Source organism: Hemitrygon akajei, chromosome 23, assembly GCF_048418815.1.
Source record: "Hemitrygon akajei chromosome 23, sHemAka1.3, whole genome shotgun sequence".
Classification (NCBI taxonomy): Eukaryota; Metazoa; Chordata; class Chondrichthyes; order Myliobatiformes; family Dasyatidae; genus Hemitrygon; species Hemitrygon akajei.
In genome coordinates, this window is record NC_133146.1 from 18,958,694 (window position 1) to 18,986,426 (window position 27,733).

At 47.3% G+C, this 27,733-nt stretch overlaps 1 protein-coding gene across 3 annotated transcripts; it reads right to left on the reverse strand.

Annotated features, from left to right (window-relative positions):
• Positions 1-27,608, reverse strand: LOC140715063 (pancreatic lipase-related protein 2-like). 3 transcript variants are annotated; one of them, XM_073026793.1, is made up of 13 exons: positions 27,536-27,608; positions 24,181-24,229; positions 22,682-22,851; positions 20,747-20,872; positions 17,866-18,000; positions 13,717-13,825; positions 13,103-13,222; positions 12,524-12,643; positions 11,724-11,842; positions 8,159-8,288; positions 7,154-7,265; positions 6,115-6,282; positions 1-356 (listed from the first exon to the last, which is right to left on the reverse strand). In XM_073026793.1, the coding sequence occupies exons 2-13, from the start codon at positions 24,227-24,229 to the stop codon at positions 278-280; spliced, it is 1,437 nt and encodes a 478-aa protein (XP_072882894.1). In that variant the 5' UTR covers positions 27,536-27,608; the 3' UTR covers positions 1-277. The 3 variants fall into 3 exon arrangements, with proteins under 3 accessions (XP_072882894.1, XP_072882896.1, XP_072882895.1); XM_073026795.1 differs by lacking the exon at positions 27,536-27,608 and adding an exon at positions 27,371-27,496; XM_073026794.1 differs by lacking the exon at positions 27,536-27,608 and adding an exon at positions 26,496-26,564.
• Between the last annotated feature and the right edge of the window lie 125 nt (positions 27,609-27,733).

Here is a 27,733-nt window from a genome sequence, read left to right on the forward strand (position 1 = left end):
GCAAGAGCAAGTGATTCTTTATTTCTGTGGATCAGATACAAACTGAGCTGTTTGCGGACTGAGAATGCCCCTGTAATCCGAGGGTCTCTGAGAGTTGAATCGGCCCCTTCACTCGGTTGTTCTGATCTATATGGGGAGTTCTCTGGGAAAGGTGGTGGCTGATTTTCATTTCCTTATTCAGATTTCCTGTGCCCATTTGCTGAAGAATTCGATCAAAGCTCTAGGATTTATTTGGAGCTGGTATTTTGGCTCAGTAATGGGCTGTACTGTGGCCCTGTTAGATCTGCTGCTTGGCACATGGCAAGAGGGTTTGAAGGGTCTGCTCTCGAACCACCTGGTCTCCACAAAAATGGAAACTGCAAAGCAAAAATTTCAGAATTTATTGACCCCATTGTGTTGCATGAAATTACAATCCATCCCAAAATCTCATTATTCCCAAACATATGATTCACATGGACCAATCCTACCCACTCACTAACATCCCACTCAGAGTTCAGAAAGTTACGTGGCAAGCAGTTTACCTCATAATGCATTCAGTCCCAGCCTTCATAAAATACCTCAATATCTCCCCCTTCCCTCCATCCTGTCCACCCCAGAGGGCGTACAGGAGTGAGATATGCCAACTAGTGGAGTGGTGCCCCAGCAACAACTTGGCACTCAACGTCAGTAAGACAAAAGAGCTGATTGTGGACTTCAGGAAGGGTAAGACAAAGGAACCAATCCTCACAGAGGGATCAGAAGTGGAGAGAGTGAGCAGTTTCAAGTTCCTGGGTGTCAAGATCTCTGAGGACCTAAACTGGTCCCAACCTATTGATGTAGTTATAAAGAAGGGAAGACAGCGGCTATACTTTATTAGGAGTTTGAAGAGATTTGGCATGTCAACAAATACATTCAAAAACTTCTATAGTTGTACAGTGGAGAGCGTTCTGACAGTCTGCATCACTGTCTGGTATGGAGGGGGGCTATTGCACAGGACTGAAAAAAGCTGCAGAAGGTTGTAAATCTAGTCGGCTCCATCTTGGGTACTAGCCTACAAAGTACCCAGGACATCTTCAGGGAGCAGTGTCTCAGAAAGGCAGCGTTCATTATTAAGGACCTCCAACACCCAGGGCATGCCCTTTTCTCACTGTTACCATCAGGTAGGAGATACAGAAGCCTGAAGGCACACACTCAGTTATTCAGGAACAGCTTCTTCCGCTCTGCCATCCGATTCCTAAACAGACATTAAATCTTTGGACACTACCTCACTCTTTAAAAAAATACACAGTGTTTCTGTTTTTGCACTTTGTTTAATCTATTCAATATATGCATACTGTAATTGATTTACTTGTTTATTTTATTATTATATCTATTATTATTATTTCTCTTCTAGATTATGTATTGCATTGAACTGCTGCTGCTAAGTTAACAAATTTCATGTCACACGCCGGTGATAATAAACCTGATTCTCATTCTGACCTTTATTAAACACAGCCCCTTGCCTTGTCTCCATCTCCTTTATAACTATGAGCAGGAAAGATCTAGTGACTTCAGATTTAAGATATTGTCTGTGCTCCAAACAATCCTCACCCTTCCTCACAATGTCCTGAAACCCCTCGAACCTGATCTAGTTCAGCACTCTTGAATCTTTCCTAGTACTCAATCCATGAGTCATAGAACATAGATAACGGACAATGGAACATTGAACATTGTACACGGACTTCAGCAAGGCCTTCAACAAGCTCCTGCATGGGAGGTTGCTCAAGAAGCTTCATTCACTTGGCATTCAAGACGAGGCAATAAATTGGATTAGGCATTGGCTTCATGGGAGAAGCCAGAGAGTGGTAGCGGATGGCTGCCTCTCTGACTGGAGGCCTGCGACTAGTGCTGTGCCACAGGGATCAGTGCTGGCTCTATTGTTGTTCACCATCTACATCAATGATCTGGACGATAATGTGGTTAACTGGATCAGCAAACATGCCGACGACAGCAATACTGGGGGCGTGGTGGCCATGGAGGAAGACTATCAAAACTTGCAGCGGGATTTGGACTAGCTGGAAAAATGAGTTGGAAAATGGCAGATAGAACTTAATGCAGACATGTGTGCGGTGTTGCACTTTGGGAGGACAAACCAGAGTAGGACTTACCCAGTGAGCGGTAGGGCAAGGAGGACTACAGTGGGACAAAGGGATCTGGGAGTAGAGATCTATAACTCCTTGAAAGTGGAGTGATAGGTAGATAGGGTTAGAAGGAAAGTTTTAGCATAAAGACCTTCATAAATTAAAAGTATTGAGTACAGGAGTTGAGATGTTAAATTGAAATTGGAAGAGTGTGTGCAGCTTTGGTTACCTACGTACAGGAAAGATGGGAAAAGATTGAAAGGGTGCAAAGAAATTGTTATAGATGTTGCCAGGACTTGAGGACCCAAGTAATAGGGGAAGGTCCAATAAGTTATGATGTATTCTCTAGAGCATAGGAGAATGAGGGGAGATTTGATAGAGGTATACAAAAGTATGAAGGGTAAACAAAGGGTAAAAACAAGCAGACATTTTTCCACCAAAGTTGGGTGAGACTAGAACTAGAGATCATGGGTGAAGGGTGAAAGGTAAAATGTTTAAGGGGAACATTAGGGGGAACCTCTCAGAGGCTGGTGAGTTTGGAACGAGCTCCAGCGGAAGTGGTGGATGTGGGTTCGATTTCAGCATTTAAGAGAAATTTTGATAGGTATATGGCTGGGAGGGGTATGAACAACTATGGTCCAGATGCAGTTTATGGGACTAGGCAGATGAAGAGTACAGAATGGGCTAGATGGGCTGAGGGGCCTGTTTCTCACTACAGTGTTCTTTGACTCTATGACAGCATAAGCACAGTACAAAGTAGGCCCTTTGGGCCATGATGTTGAGCCAGCCTTTTAACCTACAGCAAGATCAACCTAACCCCTCCCTCCCACAGAGCCCTGCAAAGGAAATTATAGGCCAGTTAGCCTGACTTCAGTGCTTCAGTACATGTTGGAGTCCATTATTATGGATGAGGTTCTTGGAGGCACATGACAAACTAGGCCAAAGTCAACATGCTTTTCTTAAGGGGAAATCTTGCCCGACAAATCTGCTGGAAATCTTTGAGGAAATAACAGGCAGGATAGACAAAAGAGTCAGGGGATGCTGCTTGCTTGGACTTTCAGAAGGCCTTTGACAAGCTGCTGCACATGATGCTGGTTAATAAGGTAAGAGCCCATGGAAAGTTACTAGCTTGGCTTTTTGGCAGGAGGCAAAAGGTGGGAATAAAGGGAACCTTTTCTGGATGGCTAACGGTCACTACTGCTGTGAGGAGGGTCAGTGTTAGGACTGCTTCTATTCATGTTATAGGTCAATGATCTGGATGATGGAATTGATGGCTTCGTGGTGAAGTTTGTGGATGATACGAAGCTAAGTGGAGGGCCAAGTAGCACTGAAGAAGCAGGGAGACTGCAGAAGGAATCGGACAGATAGTGAGAATGGGAAAAGAAGTGGCAGATGGAATATGGTGTAGGGAAGTGTGTGGTCATAGACATTGGTAGAAGGAATAAATGCATGGACTGTTTTCTAAATGGGGAGAAAATCCAGAAACCTGAGTTGCAAAGGGACTTGGCAGTCCTCATGCAGGATTCCCTAAAGGTTAACTTGCAGGTTGAGTCAGTGGTGAGGAAGGCAAATGCAATGTTAGTATTCATTTTGTGAGGACTAGATAATAAAAGCAAGAATGTAGAGCTGAGGCTTTTTAAGGCATTGTATTTAAGACCATATTTACAGCATTGTGAGCAGATTCAGACCCCTTATCTAAGAAAAGATGTGCCGACTTTGGAGAGGGTCCAGAGGAGCTTCACAAGAATGATTCTAGGAATAAAAGGGATAACGTATGAGGAGCATTTAATGCCTCTGGGTCTGTACTCGCTGGAGGTTAGAAGAATGGGAGGGGTAAATCTCACTGAAACCTATCAAACATTGAAAGGCCAAGACAGAGTCAATGTGGAGCAGATGTCTCCTATAGGGAAGAAGCCTAGGACCAGAGTGCACAGCCTCAGAATAAGGTGATGTCCCTTTAGAAAAGATGAAGAAGTTCCTTTAGCCAGAGGATAGCGAATCTGTGGAATTCATTGCCATAGATGGCTGTGGAGGCCAAGTCATTGGGAATATTTAAAGCCAAGGTTGATAGGTTCTTGATTAGTCGGGATGTTAAAGGTTCTGGGGCAAAGGCAGGAGAATAGAGTTGTGAGGGTTAATAAATCAGCTGTAATCAAGTGGCAGAGCACTCGATCGGCTGAATGGCCCAATTCTGCTCCAATGTCCTGCGGTATTTTTCTAACATCCAAATGCTTCTCAGGGTGTCTCTTAATTGTTCCTAATGTACCTGCCTCTACCACCACCCCTGGCAGGGTGTACCATGCACCCACCCCTCTCTATGTGAAAAAAACCTATCTCTGACATCCCAACTACCCCCCCCCCCCGATATTTTCTGCCATTCACCTTAAAATTGTGCCTCGACATATTGGCCATTTCAGCCCTAGGAAATGTCTCTCTATCTAATCTTGTCATCTTATACACCTTTCATCCACCTCATTCCAAAAAGAAAAGCCTAGCTCATTCAACCCATCCTCATAAGGCATGCTCTCTAATCCAGGCAGCATCCTGGCACATCTCCTCTGCACCCTCTCCAAAGCTTCCACATCCTTCCTATAATGAGAGACCAGTACTAAACACAATTCTACAAGTGTGACTTAACCATGGTTTTATTGAACAGCAGCACCAGAGCTGGGAACATTTTCACACAGAGCTGCTTCCAAGGTAGCCACGTCCTTCCTGATCTTACCATGGGATAGGCTCAAGGTGAGGGTCTGCATTAGGCCAAGAGTGATGGTAGCAGTAAGGGTCAGGGTCAGGGTCAAGGTCAAGGTGAGGGTCGGGATTGGTGTAAAGGATGGAGTCGGGTCAGGGTCAGGGGAAGAACAATCTAAATTCAGTGGTGGACTCACAAGATTGTTACTGCACAGAAGGAAGCCATTTGTCCATCAGCTCCATACTAGCAACTCTGTCTGACTATCCCCTCTCTTTCTCCACAGCCCTCACACATACCCACCCCTCTCACATTCGCGAGTCATACAGAGATACAGGCCATTCAGCCCATCATGTCTGCTCTGACCTTCAACCACACAATCCCTATTGTGTGGTCAGCTCCAGACCACATTCTTGTCTTCTGCCAAATATATGAAACCCCTCTCCTTCTTAAACAATCCATAAATAGGGGCAGCTCCCCACCTATCAATAGGAACAAACCCCACGTACCAAAGGAACATTTCCCCCTGAAACAGTTCCCAATCCACCAATTGAAACTGGCTCCACCCACAAATAGGAACAGTTCCCAATCCACCAGTTGGAACTGACTCCACCCACAAATAGGAACAGTTCCCAATCCACCAATTGGAACTGACTCCACCCCCAAATAGGAACAGTTCCCAATCCACCAATTGGAACTGACTCCACCCACAAATAGGAACAGTTCCCATCCACCAAAATGAATATTTTCCCAACCACCATCAATACCAACAGCTCCCCACCCACCGCCAATAGAAACAGTTCCCTCCAAAAATAGGGACAGTTCCATCCCACCAATAGGAACCTCCCCACCCACCAACAGGATCTCTTCCCTGACTACCAATAGGACTAGAAATAAACAATAACTTTATTCCTACTAAAATAAACAATTTCCCCACTCCACCAACAGGAACAGTGCCCACCCACGAATAGGGACCATGTCACTCCCTCCACCTTCTCTCAATCTTTCCTGTCCCCTCCCCCTCCAGAAAATCGCGCAGGAGTCTTTCTCGTTGAAGATGGCTGTGATCATGACGGGTTGAATACGCTGCTTCAATAATACAGCACAATCCCACAGGGCCAGGTCTGACTGGCTCGGCAGGAGCTTCGCTCTCACGTTTGATCGCGTGGTGCCCTGACTGGAGGTTCCTGAACTAAGTCCCACTGGGCCAGACGCGGGCCCTGGTCTGCCCTCCACACCAACCCCAATCTCGCCACGGAGTGACTGGGTCCCTACAAGACACCAGTTGGCCATACTGACGCTGATGGAGTCAGGCTCCTGACTGACCTGGCGTGGTCCCGTCCTCGTACCACGTTGATGCTCTCGGCTCCGAGCTGAGGGTGAAAGACGTTTATCTGGCTGTTGTCCCAAAGAAACTTCACTATGGTAATGTCCCCCATGTCGAAGTCCACATCAATTACGGATGTGTACGTGCTGCCAGGATGGAGTTTAGTTCTGGGAATCACACAGAGAGTTGGTTAGTTCGCCAGTCCGACTTCAAGCACCGGGGGTGAGGCTCACTGTGTGCCCAGTGATTGGAAAACTTCAAACAGATCCCCAACAACAAACTAAAGGTGGAACATCTCAAATACAGAGGTTTTGTTTTTCAGTAAAGTTAGAACACAGCACATCAAACATTCAACAACACAATAAGGAAATGACTAATACGAGGGGACGTGATTTTTCGGGAAATATTGGGGTGGGGTGTCAGAGGTAAATGTTCTTTTTACACAGTGTGGTGGGAGATGTTATGTTTTGTGACTTCAAAACATTAAATTAGTTCAAAAGAAGACCTGACACTCCGTGAATACGGATCTAGTTCAAATTTACTTTCAGCGAGACGTGTGTGTCGCGTGATAGCGTGATGACGCATGCAGCACGTATTTATAAATTAGAATACGGAACGAATCATTTTAAACAAACCTGAACTTTTAATCAACTAGATACATACAAGATTGCTCAAATATTATAGAAATATTAAATACACAACAGCTGGGTGGACAGGGGTGGTGGTAGAGGTAGATACATTAGGGCCATTGAAGAGACTCTCAGAGAGGCACGTGGATGATAGAATAATGTAGGAGAGAAGATCTAGATCGATTTTAGAGTAAGATACGAGGTCGACACAACACTGTGCACTGCCATACCTGTACTGTGCTGTAGTGTTCAATATTCTACAAAGGAACAGGCCCTTCAGCCCACGATGTTGTGCTGAGTTAGTTTCACAGTGACCGTGTGTAATAACTAAGGGCCACGGTGGTTAATGAAGGGTCTACATGTAAATAAAGTGGTGTTTCAGTCAGGTTACCGACAGGCTGCCGCTTACCTTGTGATCCTGTGCTGCCGGGAGTTTCCTTTAGTGCCATACACGGCCACGTTAATGTAACCGGACACCGAATGTGAACCGGAGAGTTTCACCGACACCTCGTAGCGCCAGACTGTGGAGCAAGAGTTCGTGAATCACCGCGAGGAACGGAGAGCACTTGCTGCGGGGGGTGGGGGGGGGGGGAGGCGAGAACATGGGGAAAGGGGTAGGGAAAACAGAGGAGCGGGGGAGAAGAGCCGGGCATGAGGGTCAGCAGACATTAGATTTCAGTTGTGGATGTCTAATTGTGGTTATTGGTTCAGAGGAGTTGGGGGCGGATAGGGGTGGTCACTGGGCCAGCGGGAGGGGTGAGTCCGTTGGATTGGTGGAGATTATTGGGACAAACGATGGGGCAAGTGAAGGGATTTATTGTAAAAGGGGATTAGGGTAGGTGGGAAATTCAGACTAAAAGTTTGGGTTATTGGAAGGGGGTTTGTTTGTGGTTTGTGGAGTTCATTGTTGGATGGAGAGAGGGCTATTGGATGGTGTAGAGCCAGTTTTTGCAGTGGGGGTATTGGACGGAGGGGTTCACTTATGGAAGAACGGGGTGAGACAAACCCCAGTGTCAGGTGGGTCAGTATGGAGAGGAGGAGCCAGCGTTGCATGGTGGGGTGGGGTTGTTATTGGGGAATAAGAGGTTACTGAATGGTGCAGGGTCATTGGATGGCAGGAAGGGGGCAAGTTATTAAATGAACAGGGGTTTTTATAGGCTAGGTGTTAATAGATAGAGAGGGGCATTATGTTATGGAGGGGTTGTTGGATGGAGGTGGTGACTGGATAGAGGGGGAATTTTTGGATGAGGAAAGATTACTCAGTGGATGGGGGGGTTATTGGTTGGAGGTTGGCTTTGGATGGAGGGCTACCAGATGTTCCAGGGGAGGGGATGAAGGAGTGGGCCACGCTTGATGCCGGGTGGGGTGGGATGGGGTTCAGGGAGCTGCTTGGCCACTGCTGTCCATGACTCACGTGCAAAAGGGCTGGACTCGCCCGTGTTGAGTTGGAAGGGTTGGTGCAGCAGTCCTGGGGCAGGACGATACTTCCCAATGTCATAACCCATGTTGGGGCAGCCTTCAGAGGGGCACACGAAACAATCCCCCTGCAATGGACACAGACAAATGGCCAATCACCACTAACCCCTTTAGTGTTAGGTCTCCTCTTGTGTATGCTGGTGCAGAGGATGACTCCAGCAACCAATGGGAGGTCAGGAGTACCACAACACAGCCAATGTTACTCCTGAGCTATTTATTTCCTCAATAGTCTTATCAATATAATTAAGGTTAGGGCAGGACAGTGGCATAGCAATTAGTGAAATGTATTACAGTACCAGCATCCCAGGTTTAATTCCTGTCACTGTCTGTGAGGAGTTTTTACATTCTCCCATGACCACAGGGGTTTCCTCCAGATGCTCCGGTTTCTTCCCACAGTCCAAAGACCTATGGGTTAGGGTTAGTAAATTGTGAGCATGCTATGTTGGCACCGGAAGCATGGCGTCTCTTGAGGGATGTCCCCAGCTCATCCCCGACTGTGTTGGTCATTGACACAAATGATCCATTTCACTGTGTGACAAGTAAAGCTTATCTTTACAATCTATCAGCTTCCTTCACTCTAGGGAAATCAAGGCCAGCCTTTCCAATCCCTCCCCATAACTAAAGTCTTCCAATCCTGCCAACATCCGGGTGAATCTCCTCTGTATCCTCTTCAGCACACCACATCCTTCCTACAGTGTGGCAACTAGAATTTCAAGTGTGCTCTAACCACCCTGTGGTCTGTGGAATTCATTGCTACTGAAGGATCTTGGGGTCCGAGTCCATAGGACACTCAAAGCTGCTATGCAGTTTGACCTCGGCTAAGAAGGCATATGGAGCATTGGCCTTCACTAACCATGGGATTGAGTTTAGGAACTGAGAGGTAATGTTGCAGCTATAATAGGACCCTGGTCAGACCCCACTTGGAGTACTGTGCCCAGTTCTGCTTGCCTCACTACACGAAGTATGTGGAAACCATGGAAAGGGTGCAGAGGAGATTTACAAGGATGTTGCCTGGATCGGTGAGCATGCCTTATGAGAATAGGTTGAGTGAACTCACCCTTTTCTCCTTGGGGCAACGGAGGATGAGAGGTGACCTGACAGAGGTGTATAAAATGATGAGAGGCATTGATCATGTGGATAATCAGAGGCTTTTTCCCAGGGCTGAAATGGCTATCACCTCACAGGTTTAAGGTGCTGGGGAGTAGGTACAGAGGGGATGTCAGGGTAAGTTTTTTTACACAGAGAGTGGTGAGTGCATGGAATGGGCTGCTGGCAACGGTGGTGAAGGTGGATACAATAGGGTCTTTTAAGAGTCTTTTGGATAGGTACGTGGAGCTTAGTAAGATAGAGGGCTATGTGTAACCCTAGATAATTTCTAAGGTAGGGACATGTTTGGCACAGGATTGTGGACCAAAGGGTCCATGCTGTAGGTTTTCTATGTTTTCTAACTGACTGCGGAGGCCAAGTCACTGGGTATATTTAAAGCAGAGTTTGAAAGGTTCTTGATTAGTCAGAGCATCATAGGTTATGGGGAGAAGGCAAGAGAATGGCGCTGAGACGGAAAATAAATCAGCCATGATGGAATGGCGTGGCAAACTCAATACGATGATTGACCAAATTCTGCTCCTGTACCCTATGGTCTAAACAGTGTTTTTGCAAAGTTGCAACATGCAGTAACAACCTGACTTTTACATTCTCTGCCCTGACTGATGAAGGCAAGCATTGGCATATGCATTTTTCGCCACCCTGTCTACCTGTGCTGCCGCTTCCGTTGAATATGGTCTCCCTATACATCAATGTTCCTTCACACCACGGGTTCACAGCCTTTGTTATGCCATGGACCCCAACCATTAACCAAGGGGTCCATGGACCCCAGGATGGGAACCCCCCCACTTCGTACTTTACCACTTACTGTATACCCGTACCTGACTTCCCAAAGTAGATCACATCATACTTGCTGGGTTTAAATTCCTTTTGCCGATACAGTCAACATTTCCTCACTTGCAGACCCCATTCGGTTCGGATTAGTGATAACATCTCCACAATCTGTGTGTTTAGCCCGCTGATCTACTCACTTTACACTTACGACTGCGAGGCTAAGCACAGCTCCAATGCCATATTTAGATTTTCTGATGACACCACTGTCGTTGGCCGACTCAAAAATGGTGACGAATCAGCGTATAGGAGGGGGATTGAAAATCTGGCTGAGGCATGCCACAACACCAACCTCTCACTCAATGTCAGCAAGACCAAGGAGCTGATTATTGACTTCAGGATGAGGAAACTGGAGGTCCGTGAGCCAGTCCTTATCGGGGGATCAGAGGCAAAAAGAATCAGCAAGAGGGGCTAAGCACACAGCCCAGTGGTGCACCTGTGCGAACGGAGATGTTGTTGCCCATCCGAACTGAGTGGGGACTGCAAGTAAGGAAATTGATGACGCAAAAGTATCGAGGCCAAAGTCTCGGATCTTATTGCTTAGCGCCCATGATAGACTCTAGTCTCTCCAGACCCCCTCAGCCGAGCACCAATTCCTGTGCAATCCCACTGGCCATAGCTTTCCAACCAGAAAAGCATACATCCACCATTTCCCCTCTGCCTCGTATCACCAAGCCAATTTTGGATAAATTTCGCCCATTTACCTTGGATCCTACGTGCCTTAACTTTCTGGACCGGCCAACCATGTGGGACATTGCCAGTTCCCTTTACTGAGATCCATGTTGACATCCTCGATCACTAGTCTTCAAAAACTCAGTCAAATGGGACAGGATCTGCCTCCCACAAATCCATGCTGACTATCCCTGCATTCCAGAATGTTCATTAATCCTGACTTTTAAGACTTTCTCTAATAGTTTTCCCTACCACTGACACAAGGCTCCTTTCGCCCTGTAGTTAGTTACCTGGCTTATCCCAGCTGCTTTTCCTAAGTAAGGAACAATAGCCATTCTGCTTCTCTTTACCTGTCTGAGACTGCGTAAACCAGAAGTAGCCTACAGTCTTATATGTAGGGTTGGTGAGTGAGAAGGGAAACTCCGTATTAATGAGATGGGGGTGTGGGGGGGCGGGGGGGGGGGGAGGGAGGGGAGTTGAATAGTTCACTGGCGCCACCCTGTGGCGCCGAGGAGATCTACCTCCAAGCAAAATCCCACACACTGACCTTATAGAAACGACTTTCTATACAGTACCAACGAGAGAAAACCTTTAGTTCTTTAATGCGTTGAACTTTTCTGTCTGCGTGCGTGTGTATGCGTGAATCTGTCTATGTGAGTGCCTGTGTGAAAGTATGAGATAGCGGTGCTCTGACTGATCTGCTGTACCCGCCTTGGCAGTGTTTGATGCGGGGAGTCCAGAACACCCACAAACCCTCTCATTTAACACACAGCAGACAGACCGAGACTATGGCCTTATTAGGTTCCTCCTGAATCCGATTTGTTCAGCCTCCAGCATGAACTTGCTGGTGGGTTGTGGACGTGGTTACTGCGATGGAAGAATGATTCTGTACTTACTGCCTGAAATTCCTGTTCACCGGCACAGGAAAAGCCCTCAAATCCGTCCGGTGATCTCACACTCTCTGTGTAATACCTCACAGCGCGGAAATGGTTGCAGGACAGAAAATTCTTTGTGCCTGTGGGAAGCAAAACCAATTCTTCATAGGGGTTCAGATGAGCATTTGATCAGCTTACATGTGCTAACATAGACGGGAAAAGGCCCATACGGTGTCTGTATAACTCAGCGTGTGTGAGGGATCGATGCCCTCTATAACTTACAGAATGTCACAGCCCATATTGAAGGATGGTATCCATTAATATTGAACGCAAATGGCTGTGTTGGAGGAGAGAGAGTCCTTTGTGAACATCACAATGCACAAGAGCTGTTCCTGTAGAAATCACAATGATCCCAAGTGCCAGGCTGCACAGTGCCCCTCACCCCACAGGAGAGCAGGCAAGGGGCAATATTCACTATAAGGCAGGACGTGACATTCTGGAAGGGCTATTTGTTGCATAAACAGTTCTGCTCTCTTCCTCAGGGAATTAGATGGGAACTTGAGGGCGAATCATTTTCATAGCATCTTAGGGAATGGGTCTAGACTAGATGGGCTGAATGGCCTGAACCATTCTTGTGAAAGTGCGGCATATTCTGGAACTGGAACTTGCACTGGTAGTAAGACGTCATTGGAGAGATCCAGTATCCGCGTTCCTCCCCAACACAGCCTGTGTGGGAGCTCAGTGGGACGGTGCCCCTTTAAGGAGCAGCCTGTGGTCCCCACCACAGTGTCTGAGTGACACCCACACATCCTGTCGTGTACCTTCCCAGATCCCGTCCACATCCAGGATGGTTGAAATGAGATTCTTCGAGCAGCCTGGCATGTTGTCGCCACCATTTGGGTAGAAGTCCACGTGACCACAAGGATAGGTCATTCCAAACCCTGTGACAGAAGCAGCAAATCAGAAAGGCCAACACCCCTCCGTCACTCCTCCTAAATCCCCCGCGGTGAGAGGCCATTGCCCACTGGCCACTCCACTCCTCTTTGGTATGGATCTCCCTCCTCCTCTCCTACTCTCACTACTCACCTGCCACTGATTTGAATCTCTGTCCCTATCATATGTCCCCCTCATTCACTCACTGTTTCAATCATCTTTCTTCATCTCTGACACTCTCGCACTTCCCTGTGCTCTTTCTCTCCCACCCTCCATCACGCACTCTCTCTCCCCCTCCCTCTTGACATCTTACCCCTTTATCCCCTGAGTTGCACCCCCACACACTACCAGTGTTGCCACCCCTGACTCTGCCCCCCCCCCGTGTTATCGGTCCCTGCCCGAGCCTGTCGCCGACCCAGTGCCCTTGAGCCCCTGAGGTGTGAGGTTGTTTCGACGATGACACCCACCTTTGCTGGGGTACTTCAAGGAACCATCCGTGTGAATCACATCAACGAACAGTGCATCAGTGGGATCCAACCTCACCTCGAGAGGGGTGTTCTGGAAGTATGGGGCAACGGGATCAAGGCCTGCAGAGTAATCTTGAATCAGTGTGATGTCCTCAGCCTCCTGTTACAACCTAATCCTGGCTGTTACCCAGAGCCATTGCCGTGAACCTCAAAGTCCTAATCTATACAGAAGAGGGCTATTCAGCCCATTGATACTATGGCAAATCATAGAGCAACCCCATTTCCCCATACATACGTTAGGGGCAATTTACAGCAAGGTGATTAATTCCCTTACCCATATGGTGGGTGGAAAGTGGGGCACTTGAGGAGAGCATGCAGACTCCACACAGACAGCACTGGGGGTCAGGATTGAATCCATATTGCTGGAACTGTGTGTCTCCACTCACTATGCAGTCTATCCCCATTAATATCAAACAAACCTGCAATCTCCTCTGTAAACAGTCCCGGTGAATTCCCCCACCCACCTTCTCCCTCATTTCGCCATCAGCCCTTCCTCCCAGTTTCCCATCCCATCACCAACCATCCGGAATCCAAGCCTGGGGAGAGAACATTACCTGTAATCCGGGATATCCCCGGCTTCCTGCGTCCTACCTCACCAGCAGCGTGGGCACCCAGTCCATGCCCCACCAGGTATACATCTGGCAAGGTGTAATTGTAGTTGCTCTGGGGTGCACAAAGACAAAGAGGATGGTGAGCAGACACACCCCTGCTTCAGCACCCTAACTGGGAGCCCGAGCCCACCCCAATCTCTCTGTGAACTCCTTATGTGGCACAGTAGCATAGTGGTTAACATAACCATTACGCCATATTGCTTTCCAGTGGCTAAAGAGGAATCTACAGAGATCCTCTTGTTTGGGGTTCAAATCCCAACATTTTCTGTCAGGAGTTTGTACGTTCTCCCTATGACTACATTTAGTTTCCTCTTGGAGCTCCAGTTTCCTCCCATCTTCCTAAAGTGTGCAAGTTAAGGTTAGTAAATTGTGGGCTTGCTATGTCGGTGCCGAAAGATTGGCTACTCTTGCGGGCTGCCCCCAGCACATCCGTGGACTCCGTTGGTCGTTGATACAAACGACACATTTCACTCTATGAATCAATATATATGTGATAAATAAAACAGATTTCTAACCTCTGTTCTTCTGGCCATCATGCTAAACAACAAAGTCGTTGTCGTTGTGTGGAAATCCAACTAGCAGAAAATTGGTGTGGAGGAATAACAGGAGGTGACCTGCCGAAGGTCTCAGTAGAATAACCAGGGGAGTGAAATGCAGATTATCCATCTGATTACATTTCGATAGCGTGTCCTCAGATAAGGCATCGGTCTAGTGATCTGAAGGTCACTGGTTTGAGCCTCTGCTGAGGCAGCGTGTTGTGTCCTTGAGCAAGGCACTTAACCACACATTGCTCTGCGACGTCACCGGTGCCAAGCAACATGGGTCCTAGTGCCCTTCCCTTGGACAACATCGGTGGTGTGGAGAGGGGAAGGCTTGCAGCTTGGGCAACTGCCGGTCTCCCATACAACCCTGCCCAGGCCTGCGCCCTGGAAAACCTTCCAAGGCGCAAATCCTTGGTCTCACGAGATTAACGGATGCCTATTATTATTATTAGTTCCCTGTTTGGATAAGGAGGACTGGTCGTTGACCTGCTCCGTGGTTGTCACGTCTAATGAGATAATTATCCAATGAACAATTAACAATGGTTTATGGCAGATTTTTCCTGTCCTACCACAGTCCACACCCTGTTCTACAGGGAACTTACAAAATAAAATCAACCCTTAATGTAATCATGAAGAAGGCACACCAGCAGCTCTATTTTGTCAGGTGATTGAGGAGATTTGGTATGTCACTAAATCCCTTGCAAATTTCGATTGATGTACTGTGGAGAGCATTTTGATGTTACTTCACAGACTGGAATGGAGACTCCAATGCTCAGGGTTGCAAGCACATCCAGCTCCATCACAGGTACAAGTCCTTCCCACCATCGAGGGCACCTTCAAAAGGTGATGCCTCAAGGAGGCAGCTCTATCATGAAGGAGCCTCACCATCCAGGACGTGCCCTCTTCTCACTACTACCATCGAGGAGCGGGTACAGAGCAACCACATTCAACGTTTTAGGAATAGCCTTCCCCCACCGCCATCAGATTTGTGAATTGTCCATGAACCACATTATTTTTAGTGCTGTGAACTTTGTTAATAATTTTATGTCTTTGCATGGTACTGCTGCCACAAAACAACAAGTTTAACATCACTTTAGACCAGTAATAATGAATCTGTTTCTGATTCTGAATCTGAGTATACGCAGGAAGTCAGACAGTGCCCGTGGAGAAAGAGAAAATGAGTTAAGATTACAGAGCAATCACGTGACATGAGAATGGGCATTGTTGACACAAACTGGAGAGGCTGGTTATCTGAAGTTGTTGAAGGGCACAAGCCCTTGGTGAAACCTCACCGTGAGTTCTGTGTGAGGTTTTGTCTCCTTATCCGAGAAAGGACATTCTCACTGTGGACGGAGAATAGCGACAGGTCGCCATCTGATTCCTGGGATGGCAGGAACAAGAGTGATTCCAGAATGGAGCAGGATTGGGTCAACTGGACAAGAGCTTAATAGACTAAATGGGCTAGAACCTGGAGCAACTGGCTAGTTCACCGTCTGATTCCTGGGATGGTATGGCTGACCCATGGAAGGAAATTGGGACAACTGTATAAGAGTAGTGGACTTACTGGACTAGAAACAGGTGCCATAGCTCAATTAGAACTGAGATGAGGGGACATTTCATCAACAGAGGGTGCGGAAGCAGTGAAATTCTCCACCACATTAATCTATGGAGAACAGCTCAGTCTATTTGTTGAAGGGAGAGTCAGATATTGTTTTAAAGGCTAAAGAGACTATGGGATGTGCACAAATAGTCAAGTCAAGTCACTTTTATTGTCATTTCGATCATAACTGCTGGTACAGTACATAGTAAAAATGAGGCAACTTTTTTCAGGACCATGGTGCTACGTGACACAGTACAAAAAAGACTGAACTACGTAAAAAACACAGAAAAAAACTACACTAGACTACAGACCTACCCAGGACTGCATAAAGTGCACAAAATAGTACAGGCATTACAATAAACAAGACAATAGGGTAGTAAGGTGTCAGTCCAGACTCTGGATATTGAGGAGTCTGATAGCTTGGGGGAAGAAACTGTTACATAGTCTGGTCTTAAGAGCCCGAATGCTTCGGTGCCTTTTACCAGATGGCAGGAGGGAGAAGAGTTTGTATGAGGGGGTCCGTGGGGTCCTTCACAATGCTGTTTGCTTTGCGAATGCAGCGTGTAGTGTAAATGTCCGTAATGGCGGGAAGAGAGACCCCGATGATCTTCTCAGCTGACCTCACTATCCGCTGCAGGGTCTTGTGATCCGAGATGGTGCAATTTCCGAACCAGGCAGTGATGCAGCTGCTCAGGATGTTCTCAACACAACCCCTGTAGAATGTGATGAGGATGGGGGGTGGGAGATGGACTTTCGCAGGAAGTAGAGACGCTGCTGGGCTTTCTTTGCTATGGAGCTGATATTGAAGGGCATATTAGTCAGGGGCATATTGAATGACGGAGCAGGCTTGAACGGATATCTTCTGTTCCTGGTTCCCATAAGGTTCCAGTGACTGTATTGCGTCTGGTCAGAAGACGAGGAGCTGTTTCCAGAGACAGCATTGTGCTTCTTTGCGACAGTGTGGGACCCTGGAGACAGAGAGGTCAGACTGGGAGTGGATGTGGAGATTGGAAGTGAGTGGAGATTGGAAGACGTCCTTCGCTGACGGTTGGAGGTGTTCTGCGGGCTGGCTGTCTAGCCTGTGGTTGGTTTAGCAGCTTAGAGGAGAGCTGGCTGCGGACGCTGAACTGGAAGGAGTGAGAGAAGTGCTGCTTCCCTGGGAGGTGTTCAAGTCCCTGGCCGGTGGGCAGGGAATCTCTCATCCATGTGTGGAAAATGGGGGTGAGCAGGAGCGGACGTTGTTAGGGATGGAAGAACGGACATGCGCTTTGGAATGCGCAGACGGGAAGTGTGTCCACGGGTAGCTCCAGAAATATGGAGCCTCAGTTGAACGGGCAAGCTGGGGAAAAGGGAAACCCTGTGATAGTTCTGCGTGGAGCTGATGAGAGCAGAAGTGTGGGATATGAAGACGTGACTCTTGATGACGGGAGGGGAGATGATGGTTATGGAACCAGTGGCGTGGGTAATGCTACGATCAGGGGAGAGGGAGCTGGAGGCAGTGTGAGAATGGCCGGTTATCTGAGGGTGTGGACTGGTACAGGACCTTGATAAGACCTCAGCCTGAGTTCAGTGTGGCTTCAGGAGACTGGCTGGAGGAGGTGCAGTCACCGTCTGTGGTCTCATGGTGGAAACTGTTGGCCAAACATGTGTCCAGAGACAGGGAGGTGGAGAAAGGAAAGGTCAGAGATGGACAACAGGAAAGGGAGGGTGAGGAGATACTTGCAGCAATATGTTACAGCACACCCTTGTTCCACCGGGAGATTGTTCCTGTTACAGCCCAGCCCTGCTTAATAGGGACATTGTTCCTGTTACAGCCCAGCCCTGCTTAACAGGGTGATAGTTCCTGCTACAGTCCACCTCTTTTCTACAGGGAGATTGTCACTGTTAGTCTACACTCTGTCCCCTGAAGTATTTGTTGTACAAGGTGATAGGTCCCTCACTGACACTCACCTCCAGTGCATCGAGGAAGAATGCAATTTCCGCTCCCACCACGCGGACGTTCTGTGCAGCCTGGCTAAGCGCGCATTGGGAGCCACCTTTCCAGTCCACACCTATGCAGTTGACACGGTCCACTTGTAGAATAGTCTTGAAAGAGAGAGCAGAGACTGAGATAAGTCAGATCCCCACTGCACGGCAGCACTCACCGCTGTAGGTCAGACGGCACGGAAATCAGCCACTCGGCCCATCTCTTGCATGCTGTAATCGAGCCTCAAACCCTTTCCCTCCCATCCAGATTCTAACTTCCCCAAGAAGTGTCAGCTCTGTGTGGACAAATTCCCATATTTTTATCTGAATGCCCGATCCCAGGATTGATCCGCTTTTCAGGTATTGTGAAAGTTTACACATTTTTAAAGTTCTCGTACGTTGAGAGCCCAAGAGATTAAGTCCAAAGTTCCATGAGTGCCGTGTAGTTCAATAGGACATAAATCTTAAAACAGCACAGCAGGGTAACAGGCTCTTCGGCCCATCAGTTGCAGACCATCCATATCTCCCATTCCCTGCCCCTTCACTTCTCTGTCTAAATGCTTCATTAATACTGTTGTCATATCTAGTTCTACCAACACTCGGTCAAAGTTCCAGGCACCCGCCACTCCGTTTAAAAAAAAAACTTGCCTCACAAGCCTCGTTTTGACTTCCCTTCTCTCACCACAAACCCATGCTCTCACGTATTTAACATTCCCACTCCGGGACAAAGACGCTTATCGACTCTTACCATGCCTCTCATCGTTGTGTATACTTTATTCCGGTCAGGCTTCAGCCTCGGACGCTCCAGACAAATCATTCTAAATCTGTCCAGCTGGTACTCGCTAATCCGGGCAGCACCATGGTGAACCTCTTCTACATCCTCTCCAAAGTCTCCACACCCTTCTGTAAGGAGGTGACAGGAACTGGACTCACATTCTCCAGACGCAGCCTAACCCAAGTTTCATGCGGACGCAACACGGATCGCTATTCTTTATATCAGTGCTCCGACCGGCAAAGATATATCCCCACTTTCTGGGCTGCACTCAGGATTTGCTCCCATAGCCTTCGTCTCTCCTGCGATGTTTGGTAATTAAGACACATCGGGGCCAGTGCATTTTGGCCCAATTAAGCACCTGCCCTAATTAGCCAAAGTTTCATGGAAATAGTTAAAAAAGACAAACCACCATTAACTGAGTAACAAATTATGTATTTAAATGAAAGGCAGAACACTATCAGTATAATAATAGTTATCATCAGATGAATGAATCCAGTGTACGCTGCTGTCTTCTTCTGATTAACTGTAAATGAATAAAATCAGCGTAGACACCTGGTGCAGATAGTGGACTGTCTTCACATAATCCTTTCGAGGATTGCATCCTCCAAATCTTCATTTTCATTGTTACATGTAAGAGGATTATTGATACCTTCAAATTCTTCATTGATCCTATCTTGTTGAAGTAGTGAGATAGTTTCATTTTCACTCCCAGCTGTTTTTGGCATCTCCAAGCTCGAGTGTTTGAAACCACAGAGAGCAAAGCTGTTCTCTGAGTTGTCTTACAGCTTGTTTCTCGCCGACTATCACTGCTTTTTGGACACAAACACACTTACCTGATGCTACTTAAAAACTGTTCACTCTGAGCACACGACTGACTCTAGTTAGAAACCGTTTGCCAATAATGTCCCAATTAAGTGACATAGTGCCCCACAGAAACAAACAAAACACTGGCTGTTTTCCAGATTATTTTTTGTTCTTTAAGAGTTTGCCCAATTAACTGATAGCCCAATTAGCTGGAATCCACAGTACTTTATTTAAACCGCAAAGAACAGATATCTCAGCATTGATCCCTGCAGAACACACTGGTCACAGACCTCCAGCCGTAAAAACACCCCTCTACCATTACCACCAGCATTCTCTGAACAAGTTAATTCCGGATACAATTTACCAGATCCACAACCTACACTGTGGATCCTACGTGCCCTGATCACCTCGACCAGACCACCATGAGGGAACATGTTGAATATTTCACTTAAGTGAACTGCCCCAGCCCGATCAGTCACCTTCATCACATCCTTAAAATACTCAAACAAGTCTGTTAGATAGGATCTCTGCCATGCTGACTATCCCTAATAAATCAAGGAGTTTCCAAACATGAATAAAAGCTGTCCTTGAGAATCTTCAATAATTTCTCGATCATTGATATAATGCTGGGATGGAATAGGCGCCCTCCCTTCGTTCATCTGCCCATCATCCCTCCCCTCACCCTCCATCCACAGTAGTGTAGCGGTTAGAGTGATACTATTGCAGCTCGGGGCATCGGAGTTGGGAGTTCATTCCTGGCATTCTCCGTAAGGAATATCGGTACATCCTCCCTGTGGAATGTGCGGGCTCCTCCCACACTCCAAGACGTTCCGGGAAGGTTGGCTGGACACTGTACATTGTCCTGTGATTAGGCTGGCGTTAAATCGGGGTTGTGAAAGATTGTAGAAGGGCCTATTCCGCACAAAATCTCCAAATAAATAAATCCCTCCTGTAAGGTCACTGCTCCCCAAACAGTCTCACCAGTTCTAGAGAAACGGCAATTTTCTTCACAGCACGTCACACACCGACCTGCTGCTCACACCTCACACTGACACAGATCACACCTCACACTGACACAGATCACACCTCACACTGACACAGATCACAGCTCACACCTCACACTGACACAGATCACACCTCACACTGACACAGATCACAGCTCACACCTCACACTGACACAGATCACGCCTCACACTAATGCAGATCGCACCTCACACTAACACATACCTCACACACAACTCACTCCTCACATTGACACACAGCACACAGCTCGCTCACAACTCCCACCTTGCACAGATCCACGATCCATTGGGAATCTCCATTTTCCAGATGTCCGTGGATGATCAGGACACTCTTCTGATCGGTGCTGAAGTTAGAGACAGCGACTGTCTGCGGATGTGTCCCGCTGATTTCCTACAGAGACCACACAATTAAAACTCTGTAAACGAGACCGCGTATCCCTGGTCCGGTTGCAGAGTGGGACATGAGAAGGAGCAGCCACAAACAGGGAGAGAGGATGGAGACCGAGGGGGAAAGGTGGGTGAAGGACAGCCCTTCTCCTGAACTCCTAGCTCTGGGGGAGAAACTTCTGGCTCTGGATGAGAAAAGACAGAGCTCCACTCTCCCCCTACAATCGTGGCTTAACCACAGCTCAAGGCTCTACTAAGGAATCTGTAAAACCACACACCACAAGACATAGGAGCAGAATTAGACCATTCGGCCCATCATACCTGCTACTCCAGTCCATCATGGTTGACTTATTATGATCCCTCTGAATCCCATTGTCCTGCCATCTCCCCGTGTGCCTTTACCAGTCAAGAACATATCAACCTCAACGTACCCAATGGTTTGGCTTCCACAGCTGTCTGGAATAATAAATTCCACTGATTCATCACCCCCTGGCCAAAGACAATTCATCCTCTACTCTGTCCTAAAGGGAGAACAGAGAAGATGGGGTCCTTCTATTCTGAGGCAGCACACTCCCCCACTACAGGAGCCATCCTCGCCAAGATCACCCTATCTGGCCCTTTCAATACTTTCCCGAATTCCAGCAAGTACAGCCCCAGAGCCTGCAGCTCCTCGTGCGGCACTGCTTCACACCAGGTCAAGGCGGAAAAGTAACTGCACAGAACAAGGTCCCACAAAGAACAATAACGCCTAATGATGTGTACCAGCCCAAACTTCCTTTAAACATTGTGATTGTGCCCTCCTCTGGCATCCTGTTCCATATACCCAGCACTCTGAGCTTCACAAGCTTACCCTTCAGGTTCCCCTCTCACCTGAAACTGTTTTAGACTCCCCTACTCGGGGAAAGACCATGATCGGCCACGTCAGACGACATGGCATACGACGAGCGAGCGAACACCGGGAAAAGGACTGTGACCATCCATCTTATCTACACACTTGACGGGTTTTATCAACTTCTATCGCAGTGCCCCACGGCAGTGTGGCGGGACGCGCAATGCTTTACAGGGTCAGCAATCGGGTTTTAATTCCCGTCGCTGTCTTTGTGTCCACATTCTCTCTGTGACTATGTGCATTTCCGCTGGTTGCTCCGGTTTCCTCTCACGTTCTTAAAGCGTATGGTTAGGGTTAGTGTGTTGGAGGCAGGCAACATATTTTACTGTATGTTTCAATATATGTATGTGATAAATAAACTGTAAACTTGATCTTTATCTCTTTCTCTCCAGGAAAAACAGCCCCACTGTGACGGCTGATTTATACTTGTGCGTCGCATATACGCCGTAGGGTGACGCGTACCTCCCCCGTCGCGGCGACGCAGACCGCAACAGCTGTGATTGGTCCGCTTGGTAGCATCTCATTTCCTCCTACGCATTTCCGGTTGCTTCTTCTCCGCCATGTCTGTGGACTGTGCGTACACCGATGCGAAGTAAATGAACTAAATCGTCAAATCTACCTGCCGACATGCGAAAACGTCTGAAATGCATTTCCTCGTCCATGTCTCTCACGAGGAAACTCAACACAGTGGCATAGAAACCCCACCGCCAACTAGTGTTTTGGCGCACACCAACGCATGTCCGCTACGGCGTAGAGCGACGCAGAAGTGAAAATCAGGGCTACGGCGTAGCCCGTACGCACAAGTATAGATCAGCCTTAACTCGAGCCTTCCAGACCAGGCAACGATCTTCTCGGAACCGTCCCTAGATTAAACGCATCTGATGACTACCTTCGGCTGTTTGGCCTGGGTGAAGGTGGTGTTACCTGAAAGTTGTCAGGGTTCTGCCTAGTGTAGAGCAGGAAACGAGTGCTGATGGTCTCAGGGCTCCAGGGGTCCCTGGTAACGGGTCTTTCCTTGATCCCTGTCCATGGGTATCCAAGGGGGAAACAGCCCAGCCTATTGTAGCATATTTCATCCGGTTCACCTGCCAACACTGAGACACAATGAGGTATCAATGAAGTGCAGTCACTGGGTGACGAACAAGCTCTCCCATATGCCTGTCACACCACAACCGTACCTAGCTGATTACATCTTGATGCCCAAGGCTCCCAAATCAAGACCCTAACCTTCATTCTGCCTGACTGGCTGAGTTCATCCAGCAGTTTGCTGTCCACTCCAAATTCCCGCATCTGTAGTGCCCTGTCTCCGAACTTGCACAGTTGCTGTTGAGAGACCCTCTGCAGTTCCCTTTGTTACCCCAACTCTATAGCCATCACTACTCCCCCTTGTTCTACCCTCCAGATACAAAACTTTGCTCCCTAATGTATCCGATCTGGTCCCAAGTTCGGACACATTCCCATTTCTGCCTCTGACCTTCATCAGCTTCTGAATTCAGTTCACGTTTTAAAATGGTATCCTGTAAAACTCTGCTGGAATATTGAGTTCAGTCGGGTCCCCTCATTATAGGAAGAATGTGGATGCTTTAGAGAGGGCGGAGAGGAGATCTATTAGGATGCTGCCTGGATTGGAGAGCATCTTTTATGAGGAGTGGTTGAACATGCTAGGGATCTTTACTTTGGGGTGAAGGAGGATGAGAGACGACTTGGTAGAGGTGTACGGGATGTTAGGAGACATAGAGTGGACAGTAACCACCTTTTTCCCAGAGTGGAAACGGCTAATATGAGAGAGAATAATTTTAAGGTGACTGGAGGAAAGTATGAGGGGTGGGAATAGCTGTGTTTATATAGAGAACATCGTTTTTTTATAGAGTGTGAATGGAAAGAGCATGGAACACACTGCCAGGGGTAGTGGAGGCAGATACATTAGTGACATTTTTAAGAGGCTCTTAGATAAGCATGTGGATGAAAGAACAATGAAGATCAATGCGGAAGGGAAGTGTTAGATTGATCATGTTGGTCAGCACAACATTGTGGGCCAAAGGGTCTGTACTGTGCTGTAAGTTCTATGTTCCATATCCCCTGTTTCCTATCCCCCATGCCTCCCCATTTCCCTGCCATTGTCCCCTCCAGCAACCTTAAAACAAATCTCTGCCTGACTCTAATTCTCACCTCCTGACCTCCTCCAATTTATCTCCCTTGAGCTAAGTTCCGAGCTCCAGAATTCTCCTCCTGATCCTCCTCTGATTCTCTCTACTCCATGAGGGCATCCCTTAAAGCCTATTTCTGCCTTTATTTCACTACCTGATTCAATTACATTTTATCTATGAATGCAAGCCCACCCATAATGCAGGGGGAACACCATATCTCTCAGTTGAAACACCGAAGGAACCAAACCATTAACAAAATGTTTTCTGGTCAGTTACCTTTGGCTTTGGTGAGAAGGAAAGTGATGGGGATCCACAGACTCAGCATCTGAAAGAGAAATGGAGCTGCTTCAAACACTCCTATGGAGTGAAGGATTTTTAAAATGCTCACACTGACAATAACTTAAACCATGGGATTGTGTTCTCCGGAGAAATAAGAGGAAACTGCAAAAACAAGCTCTTCCAAAGGCTGGATGAGCTGAATATGAGGGATTTCCCTGCGCGACGTCTAGGACATGGGGAACATAGTCTGAGAACGGGCAGCTGCTTAGTATAGAGATAAGGAAGTTCTTCACTCAGAGCCAGTGAAACTTTGGATTTCTCTCCCAGGAGGAGGGTCATGGAGGCTGAACTTACTCCAGTGGGAGATCAATAGACTTCTGAATATTGAGAGAATCAAGTAATATTGCAGGGGGGTGGTGCCATGGTAGATCAGCCAAGATATGATGTCTGGTGGGACAGATTTATGGGCCAGGCAGGTCATCCTGTTCCCAGTTCTTTCTGCCCCACTACTGGATAGGTGGCGTCATCTGTGAACCAGATGTTGAATCTGATCCCACCTATCTTTCAGGAAGAAGATCCCAGATCACATTGCATTGCATTAAACCTGTCTCCACATGATTGCTTTATCCCCTCAGATCCACTCCATGGTACCTGTGGGGAGGGGATGATGGGTTGTGGGAGGAGAGCATGTGGCAGGGCAAGCTGGGGAGGCTTTACCCAAAAGCCTCCTGAGCTGGGGAATTACAGTTTTGATGGGGGGCACATAAGATTATTTTCCTTTGGAACGCAGGAAGATGAGAGGAGAGTTAATCAAGCTAATTGGTAGGAGGTAAAGAGTGAAAATAAATGGAACCTTTTCTGATTGGCCGCCGGTGACTCGTGGTGTTCCACAGCAGTCAGTGTTAGGACCCCAATTTTCACATTGTATGTCAATGATTTGGATGATGGAATTGGTGGCTCTGAGGCCAGGTTTGCAGATGATACAAAGATAGGTGGAGGGGCAGATAGTGTTGAGAAAGCAGGGAGATTGCAGAAGGATTTAGACAGATTAGGAGAATGGCAAGGAAGTGTCAGTTGGAATACAGTGTCGGGAAGTGTATGGTCATGCACTTGGTAGAAGGAATAAAAACGTAGACTATTTTCTAATCGGGGAGAAAATTCAAAAGTCAAAGGTGCAAAGCGACTTGGGAGTCCTCGCGAAAGATTCCCTAAAGGTTGATTTGCAGGTTGGGTCAATGGTGTGAAAGTTAAATATAATGTTAGCATTCATTTCAAGAGTTAATAGATGCTGTTTGCTTGGATTTTCAGAAGGCCTTTGACAAGGTGCCACACAAGTTAAGAGCCAATAGTACTGTATTGCAGGACAGATGCTAGCATGGATAGCGGATTGGCGGGAGAGAGAGAGGGAATAAAGGAGCCTTTTCTGTTTGGCTACAGTGGACTAGTGGTGTTTGCAGGGGTCGGTGTTGTGACTGCTTCTTTTCACGTTACACGTCAATGATTTGGATGACAGAATTGATGGCTTTGTGGCCAAGTTTGTGGGTGATACGAAGACAGATGGAGGGGAAGGTAGTGTTGAGGAAGCAGGGTGTCTGCAAAAGCACTTAGACAGATTGGGAGAATGGAAAAAGAAGTGGCAGATTGAATATAATGTAGGGAAGTGTATGGTCAGGAAGTTTGGTGGAAGGAATATAGCCATAGTCTATTTTCTAAAGAATCAGAGGGTGCAAAGAGTCCTGAGGTGGATTCCCTAAACTTGTAGGTTGAATCAGTGGGAAGGAAAGCAAATACAAATTTCACATTAATTTCAAGAGGTCTAGCAAATAAAAGCAAGAACGTAATGCGGAGGTTTTATAAGACATTGGTCAGTCTGCACGGAGTATTGTGAGCAGTTTTGAGCCCCTTATCTAAGAAAGGATGTATCGACATCGGATGGGGATCAGAGGAGGTTCACGAGAATGATTCTGTGAATGAAAGACTTACCATATGAGGAGTGTTTTTTGGCTCTGAGTGTTTACTTATTGGAATTTAGAAGAATGTGAGGTGGGGGTATCTCATTGAAACCTTTTGAATGTTGAAAAGCTTAGATAGAGTGGATGTGGAGAGGTGGGGGGGATTCTAGAACCAGAGGGCTCAGCCCCAGAATAGAAGGACACTCATTTAGAACGGAAATGGAGGAATTTCTTGGATGTACTTGTGATAAATAAAGCTAATGTTTATCTTTATACTTCCCTCCCGTCCTTCCAGAGTTAACCAGCCCTCCAGTGGGGAAGTAGGTCTTCCTTCTTCATGCTGCCAGGGATCCTCATTACCTCGTAATCTTTGATAATTTCTTCCCTCAGAATGTTGGCTTCAAAGATCTCTCTTACTCAGTGGAGCCCTCCAGAATCAGCCACATCCAGTAATGTCCCCCAGCACTCTCTCCAGAGCGTCCCATCCTTCCCGTAACGTGGTGATTGGAGTCATAGAGCACTACATCACAAAAACAAGCCGCCCTGGCCCATCTGGTCAGAGCCAAGCTCTGCTAAATCCCATCGACCCGTAACCATACCATAACCCTCCATACCCCTCCTATCCATGTAGATATACAAAATTCTTCTATATGTTGAAACCAAACCCATGTCTATCACTTGTGGAAGTGTGGAACGCTGGCGGCTCATTCCATACTCTCAGCACTCTTTGAGTGAAGAAGTTCTCCATAAACATTTCACCTTTCACCCTAAAATCATGGTTGGTAGTTCTAGTCTTACCCAACCTCGATGGAAAAAGCCTGCTTGTATTTACCCTATTTATACCACTTATAAATTTATCAACCACTTTCACATCTCCATTCAGTCTCCGACACTCCAGGGAATAAAGTCCCAACCTATTCAGCCTTTCCCCATAACTCAGGTTCTCAAGTCCTGGCAACGTCCTTGTAAAGCTTCTCTGAACACTTTCAATATTACTGGTATCTTTCCTGTAGACAGGTGTTCAGAAGGGCACACAATACTCTCAACCAGTCCACCAATGTCTTATACGAATTCCGTAAAACATTCCAACTCCTGTACTCAATACTTTGATTTATGAACTTTAATGTGCCAACAACTCTCTTTACAACCAACTGTGATGCCACTTCCATTGAATTTTTGACTGAACTGTTTATACAATTGTAGCATGACCTTCCACTGCCCCTTGTATTTTGTACCTTCCGCTGTTCCTTGCCCACCTTCTTAACCACCCATCCACCAGCGAGATGCCTCAGTTCCACTGCATTTCCTCCTGTCTGCCTGCCATTGCTGCATAGGTGAGGCACACCCTGTCCGCGAGTGTCTCACGGGGAGGGAACGGAACGGTAAAGACAGAGACTCACCTCTCACGGCTTTCAGTCCTGAGCGGGGCACTGCTGCTCTTATACCATCACAGTGACTGTGGCCCATGGCATGTGAAGGGCGCAGCTGGACGCTGAGAACGCCAAGCATGAAATCCAGATGCTCGGCTCCGTCTCTCCGACAAGGTCAGCTGATAATGGGGAGAAAAACAAGCCCTGACCTTGGACTATAAACAAAAC

Excerpts from the sequence above, each read along its gene's own strand:
- LOC140715063 (XM_073026793.1), bottom strand. The coding sequence starts at position 24,229 with ATGCTGAGTCTGTGGATCCCCATCACTTTCCTTCTCACCAAAGCCAAA. Across the intron at positions 22,852-24,180 it reads CCTTCTCACCAAAGCCAAAG|TGTTGGCAGGTGAACCGGAT; the intron begins GTAACTGACCAG and ends ATTGTGTCTCAG. Across the intron at positions 18,001-20,746 it reads GGATCGTGGATCTGTGCAAG|ACTATTCTACAAGTGGACCG; the intron begins GTGGGAGTTGTG and ends CTCTCTTTCAAG.